At 37.7% G+C, this 7779-nt stretch overlaps 1 protein-coding gene across 1 annotated transcript; it reads left to right on the top strand.

The window, feature by feature from the left end:
• Window positions 1-32: 32 nt before the first annotated feature.
• LOC134280021 (frizzled-6-like) lies at window positions 33-4248 on the top strand. The gene is made up of 2 exons (XM_062762452.1): window positions 33-290; window positions 3159-4248. Exons 1-2 carry the CDS (start codon window positions 127-129, stop codon window positions 3832-3834), a joined length of 840 nt encoding a protein of 279 aa, XP_062618436.1. The 5' UTR covers window positions 33-126; the 3' UTR covers window positions 3835-4248.
• Window positions 4249-7779: the final 3531 nt, after the last annotated feature.

Raw genomic sequence — 7779 nt, 5'->3', positions numbered from 1 at the left:
GTAATTATAACACAGTGATCCTTCAACACAACTCCTTAACTGTATAGTACAGCGACCTTACATGACCTCACAGCGCCCTCCGCAAACAAAGATCTTTTTTCTTTATTCAAAGTCCAAGACTGAGGGATGTTTCTCCAATTCTTTGTCGCTGTCGTCTTGGCGATCAACGGTTGCTATGGTGACGGTGCGTGTGAGGAGGTCATGGTGCCGATGTGTCGGGGGTTAGTGGGGTACACCCATACCCGGCTCCCTAATAGATTCGGCCACACCACACAGGTACAAGTCTACAGGTAAGTGAATAGTACAGTACGGTATATTAGATCCAAGACACCTTTTAAAAGTCACACGTATTTTTGTGCATTATAATAAATATTAAGTACTTCCAGTTGTCAAAACTTTGTTAAATCCCTCTGCTTTCAGTCTGTTACCCGTAGGCACTTCTTTCGAAACGAAATAAGTATAGGGTATACCCCGTTTTCGAAACAATTAATTAAGTGCCTGATAGTTTTCAGTAGACCCAAATAAACGAGAGTTATTTCCCGTTGGCCGCCATCTTGGGGGTCAGCGAGGTAATTTTCCCCCTTTGTCCTACCAAATATAAGAGAGTGTAGCAGAAATATTTTGGGGAAAATCTTAATGGAATAAAAATTATTAAATAAAGGAGGCTTTAACGAATGTATATTTTAAGAAAAACAAGCAAATTCAAAGAATTGTGGTCCCCCGCTTTCGGTGTCTTTGTGGGTGAGATGTTATCTTTATGACATATTGTGTGTAGTATGAACATCCTATCATATGTCATTTATTTAGAAAGTAACATTGAAGTTGATTTTTTATGATGAAAACCCTAATCCTGACCATGAAAAAGTTATGTCCAAAGTAAAAAAAAATTTAAAAGTAGGTCAACTCCAAGGTCAAGATCAAATGGTCAAAATTGTTGATATCCAATGAAAGGTTTTCTCACAGGAATTACATATGTGAAGTATGAAAGCCCTAGCCCTTACTGTTCAAAATTTATGGTCAAGGTTAAAGTTTTTTTTATAAGTACGTAAATCTTTAAGGTGAAGGTCAAATGATCAAAGTTGTTGATATCCAATGAAAGGACTTGCCACAAAAAATACATATTTGAAATATAATAGTCCTAGTATTTACCATTCAGAAGTTGTGTTCAAAGTTGAAGTTTTTTTTTAAAGTAGTGAAAACTCCAATGTCAAGGTCAAAGGGTAAAAGTTGTTGGTATCCAATGAAAGGTCTTCTCAAAAGGTAAACATATATGAAGTACGAAAGCCCTAGCCCCCACCGTTCAAAAGTCATGGTCAAGGTTAAAGATTTTTCATAAGTACGTAAATCTCCAAGGTCAAGGTCAAAAGGTCAAGGTTGTTGATATCCAATGAAATGTCTTGCCACAAGGAATACATATGTGAAAAATTAAAGTCCGACTATCTACAGTTTAAAAGTTGTGACCAAGGTTAAAGTTTTTAAAAAGTAATTAAAACTCCAAGGTCAAGGTCATAGGGTAAAAGTTATTGGTATCCAATGAAAGGTTTTCTCACAGGGATTACACATGTAAAGTACAAAAGCCCTAGCCCCCACCGTTCAAAAGATCTGGTCAAGGTTAAAGTTTTTTCATAAGTACGTCAATCTCCATGGTCAAGGTCAAAAGGTCAAGGTTGTTGTTATCCAATGAAAGGTTTTGCCACAAACAAAACATATGTGAAATATGAAAGTCCTAGTACCTACTATTCAAAAGTTATGGCCAAAGTAAAATTTTGAAATTTTTGTGTAGAAGTGGGTCAAACTCCAAGGTCAAGGTCAAAAGGTCAAATTTGGTGATACCCAAAGAAAGGTCTTGTCACAAGGAATACACATGTGAAATATGAAAGTTATAGCTTCACTAAATCAAAAGTTATGGGCAAGGTTAAAGTTTTTGTGACGGACAGACTGACAGACAGACGGACAGACAGACAGACGAAAGGGATTTAATGTCCCCTCGCTTTCGCGAAAGCGGGGGACAACAATGCTTCCCACCCCACAATTGCCAATATAAAAGTTAAAGTTGGTTGAATAATGAATGAATATGAGCATGTTGACCCCCAATATGGCGGCCAACGGGAAATAACTCTTGTTAATATGGGTCTACTGAAAACTATCCATTACATGTACATTCTGTAATTTCACACTAAACATGATCCCCCTAAGAGTTTGTTGTTATTTTTAGCCCCCTAAAAATATAGTAATTATTTTTAATTTCCCCGTTATTTAATATTGGGGGAATATACGTCAAGTAGTTGTGGCCCTGTCCGTCTGTCAGAGTGTCTGTCGGTATCTCCCTCCGCTTTTCAGGCACGTACTGCAGCGTTTTTGAATTTGGGGGGGGGGGGGCATGCAGCCAGAGAATTTATTTTTACTTACCTGTAAAAGTTGACAAGCAAAAAAGTAACTAAATAAATAAAAAAAAGAAAAAGAAAAGAAAATTGCCCAAATTCGAAAATCCTATTTCGTGGGGGGGGGAGGGGGGGTGTTACATTTCCTCGATATCACTTCACTGTGATAAGAAGTGGGGGGCCAACCAACCTTTCAATGCACATTTTCAATAGTAAAGGTATTGTTGGCAAAAAAGTGGGGGGACAGACCCCCCCCCTGCCCCCTCCCCCCGTTGCTACGTGCCTGCTTTTTTCCGCAAAAAATTGACCTAGCTCAAAACGCCAGGATTCAGGGTTTTGATATTTCTTGTGACTTGACCTTGAATCTTTGGAATTCAACATATTTGACCTCCTGATTGTGCCATTGGCGTGTGAACCATTTTTTGTTTAATTTCATTAAACCTACAACTTTCAACATTTGATGTTAGGATTGTTACCTCTGGGGTACCGATCTCTTATCCGTAACTCCTCTCTTACCTGAATGAAATTTGATGAAACTTTCACAGAATCCTTATCACATATTTCCATTGTGCACCTCCTATTTTACTTTTTGATCCGACACATATTTTGGTTTTCCCACCACAAATCATGGACACTCCCGTGTGGCGGGGGGTATCATTTAGGGAGTTGATTGCTCACAGTACCTCTAGTTTGGTATTTCCATAATTGCGGAATATTTTAAGTAACGATATTGTTATAAATACATAGTTACAGGAAATGTTATCATTAATATTTCAGAGCTATTGAGCGGTATTGGCCATTTATGGACAGTGATTGTCACAAGAACTTCCGGTTGACGGTTTGTGGCACATTCCTACCGAAATGCATGCCGGGAAGCAACACGACAGAACTTCCATGCCGAGAGACCTGTTTCAGCGCAAAGCGAGGCTGCAGCAAGAAACTCAAACAAGGCGGATCTAAATGGCCCAACAAGCAGCTGAAGTGTAACAGATTCCGGAGGAAGAGACAGGGATCCTGTCTGAAGCCAGTCCCCAGGCGACTTACACCGAGGCCGCTCCGATACGCCTACTGCGAGCGCAACACGTTCAGGGTGTGTGAAAATCTATCTCCTCCCATACGAACATTGCCTAATATGTTCCTCCAAAGTGACGAACGGCTCATTGAAATCGAGATGAACCAGTATAGACCACTTCTACAAACACAGTGCCACGAAAATCTACAGTTCCTGCTGTGTGGGACTTTCGCGCCATTTTGTCAAAGTGACCAACAACCATTCGTACAGCCATGTCGTGAAACGTGTGAAGCAGTAAAGACGGCTTGTCTAGAGACTTTCCGAGGGTTGTATGGCGGTCTGCCTTGGCCTGCCAAACTACAGTGTCATCGATACCCCTCGGGAGGGGCCCAGAGCTTGTGTGCCGCGCCAAATGACGCGGAATCCATATTACAGAATTAATTCATGGAAAACGGAAAATTTATCAATATTTTCTGCTATATCGCGTAACCTTTCAAGAACTTAGAACTGTCTTGATTTTTTTGCATGTATCATGTTTTAAGAGATATATAAGCGATGTATTGAGTTTGGTAATTATATGTGCTTGCACTGAAGTCATAGAGAGCAACACATTATCATTCAACTCACAACTTAGAAAAAAACAAACCAGAGGAAAAAACTCGTTTTAGAGTAACTTAACCTCACGTGAAAACTAATTGTACATTTATGTTGAGTTAATCTTTGTGGAAAGAAAAGTCAACTACCATAATTGACTGTACATGTACTGATGTACACCAATTCTTGAGGACGACATTGTCATGCATTTCAATCATGTATATGTATCTATGATTTTGAATATTAAAGTTGACTTTACGATTTTGGCTTTATTTTGCTCTAAAGGTTCAACATTCTTAAAAGATTATGTAATTAAGAAATAAATAACAAGTTTATAAACTTCAATGGGAATTGAAGTGGGTCGGTCACGTGATCAAATCCTGTGAAGGCCGAAGGCCTTCTCAGAAGATTTGATCACGTACCGACCCACTTCAATTCCCATTGAAGTTTATAAACTTGTTATCTATTACTTATATATACATTTGAGATGGACAATTAAATGTGAAATTAAATATATTCGGATATAAATATTGCACTAATCGGTCGCCGTAGTTTTCCGTCAAAAGTACTAAAGGTGTAAATCGGCTTGAAAGGCTAACCTGATGATGGTCTGCCACCATCACCCACTTCAATTTTAAGATATATTATGCTATGAAAAATCACATATCTCAAAATCTTTTTGGGTGATGCATGCAAAATAAATTTTCTGAAAGAAAATCCCACTGAATATTGATATCTTCCTCAACTTTTCAAAGAAAATACGAGAAAATTCACGTACATAACGTCACAATAAGTATGTAGGAGGTCATATGAGAAAAACGATTTGTGTATACCTACTGAATGGAAATCATTTGATTTAGAAAGAATGAATTTTGATTTCTTATATCACTTTCATATTTTTTTTAAAAAAGTACAGGGCTTAATTATGTCGCCCCGAACGAAGTCGGGGACGACATATTGATATTGTACGCATGTTTTTTTTATCCAGGCTGTTTCTCGGAGATGGCTGGGACAATCTTCCTGAAACTTTCCTCAAAGGACGATCTCTGGTTGTAGTTGTGCAGTGAGGTCGTTCAGTTCCAATATGTCTACCGTTGCCATGGAAACCTGTAAAAAGCGACGAATTTTGTCCGCGAGTGTTCTCTCTGGTCCCTTAAACGTTCGTCATGAAACTTTTTTTATTTTGATGAATAGAATCTGTAGTTGTGCGATTTGCATTTAAAATTTTCAAATAATCGATTATTGCCATGGAAACCAGAGGAATGTTAAAATTCTTTAATTTCGATTTTCTCAATAACTACTCAAGCAATCGTTTTGAAACTTTCAATGTTAATTCCTTGCAATGTGTCAAAGTGATTTCTACTTTTAAAATAATTGTAATGAGTCGCTCACAGTTGTCATAGAAACGAAACAGAAAAAAATGTTAAGATGTACACATGTGTTCTCCAAGGTCTAGGTCAAAGGGTCAAAGTTCTTCGTGTCCAATAAAAGTTCTTTTCACAAGGATTACATATTTGAAATACGAAAGCCCTAGCCCTTACCGTACAAACGTAAGGTACTATGTTCAAGACGACCCCCCCCCCCCTTTTGAAGCGCACTGCCAGGTAGAATACACAGATATAACATATACAACTTAAAGTAACGTTTTAAAAGTTTCATTCATAAAATTCAGTTCTCCTGATGTGATTTGATAGTTTGCCAACATTAATTCTTCTTCTGTCTTGTCTCTAGATTTTATATATAATTATTTTATTTTATCTATATAAAAAAATATCGATTGTCAGCTGCATTTATTAGCATTTCGCGTTTTCTTGTATATCTATTACTTGTATATTATTCATTTCATTACATAGTGCAAGTATAAATTAGAAAATTGGTACGTTATTTCCATAGTTTTTATTCATTCATAAATTCTTGGATCCGCTCCTACAGGTGCGCAAAGCCTTGATCACTACTGTAAACAAAACATTCATCTCGCTGAAAATGTTCATGATTCCGCTAAACTGAAAAAGTTTACACATGATTTATCATCTCATTAGAAACATCAGCCCTGTGCAATGCAGAAATGCTCGAATTGAAGGTGGCATGTCAGATTCGTTTTCCGGCAGAACCTCTAAAAATAAAAGTGATAGTAGGGAAATTTCACAGTTCTCACTGGCGTTATAATACACAAAATAATTCGGCTGATCTTCTTAATAAATTACATTTGCCAAGCTTTTTTGTTAGGAAAACTACTGCCAATTAACAAGTATGAGAGTAGTATAAGGCGTCTGGATGGGCGGGTCAACTGAGTGCACTTTTGGGGCTGAGGGGATAGGTGGGTCAACAGAGTGCAGCTCCTGGGGGGGGATAGGTGGGTCAAGGGAGTGCAGATTAGGGGGTTCTAAGGATAGCCGGGTCAATTCAGTACATATGTTGCATCATCTTTTTAGATCTATTGCATCATCTTTTAGATCTATTGCATCATCTTTATATATCTATTGCATCATCTTTTTGATACTTGTTGCATCATCTTTTTAATACTTATTGCATCATCTTTTTGATACCTGTTGCATCATCTTTCAAACTGGATTTCCTCAAAACATTAACAAATAACACACAATAGAAACAAGAACATAGATTTTATTCAAGTGAAAAAATACAACAATTTACTTTTTCTTCTTGTGGCTGGACTCTCCTTTATTTTTTCTCCAGGTCTGCTTCCCTTCCTAGATCACGAAACCCTTTCAACACTACTTTTAATCCCCGTATGATACTGATCATTTCTTCTATGTCTGCTACCCTTCCTAGATCTCTAATCTCTTTCTCTAACTGGTCCATCTCCCTATTTACATAGCGAATCATTTCCACCACTTCTATCTCTAACTGGTCTATCTCCATTCCTAGATCAGTAATCTTTCTCAGCGCTTCTCTCCTTTTATTTAGGAGAAGGCACATCAAACTTCTTTCATCTACATCTAAAGGATCCTGTGTTTCTGGTACGTTCTCCTTTGTATTTTCTTCGGCCATATTTTACCTGTGTCGAATTCAGAATGCTAACGAAGTGAGATCTTATATTTCCAGCTCCGCTTTATATACCTTTACTGTTGCATCATCTTTTTGATATCTATTGCATCATCTTTTTTATACTTGTTGCATCATCTTTTTGATATCTATTGCATCATCTTTTTTGATACCTGTTGCATCATCTGTAAGGGCCGTGTGCAAAAAATATGCTTACCTATGCATTGTGACGTCATCCACTGTATAAATACAGGTTTTCTCCTACTTTCGGCTCATTCTACAGTCAGAGCCAGCTCCTATTGGGGTCATGGATTCTACTAGAGAAAAACAGTTACATGCTCAGCGATTATTAGAATGGAAAAAAAGGGAAAGAGAATTAGAAGGAATTCTTGATGAAAATAAAGAGCGAGAATTAGAGCTTAGGAAAAGAAATGCGGTAAGATTACAGAGAAGAGCTCTACAAGAAAAACAACGACAACAACAACTACAACAACAACGACAACGACAACTACGGGAGAGAGAATCAAATCAAATTCTTGATGAAAATAAAGAGCGAGAATTAAAGCTTCGGAAAAGAAATGCCATACTATTACAGAGAAGAGCTCAACTAGAAAAACAACGACAGCAACAGCAAAGGACAAGGGCGCATGAGGGGTCAAAGTTACCTATTCATTCACCACCCAAACCCAAGGCCATATCCCAGTATTATCGAGTCAAAGTGAATGAAAGGGTGCACTCTAGAAAATTTAAAGCTCAACAGGATTTTTACACTGTGATTTTTAAGGAGTT

The sequence above is a fragment of the Saccostrea cucullata genome, unplaced genomic scaffold (genome assembly GCF_032062105.1).
Source record: "Saccostrea cucullata isolate Sc308-1 unplaced genomic scaffold, CSIRO_AGI_Scuc_v1 ctg7402, whole genome shotgun sequence".
Taxonomy (NCBI): Eukaryota; Metazoa; Mollusca; class Bivalvia; order Ostreida; family Ostreidae; genus Saccostrea; species Saccostrea cuccullata.
This window is presented reverse-complemented; position numbering and strand designations above follow the sequence as displayed.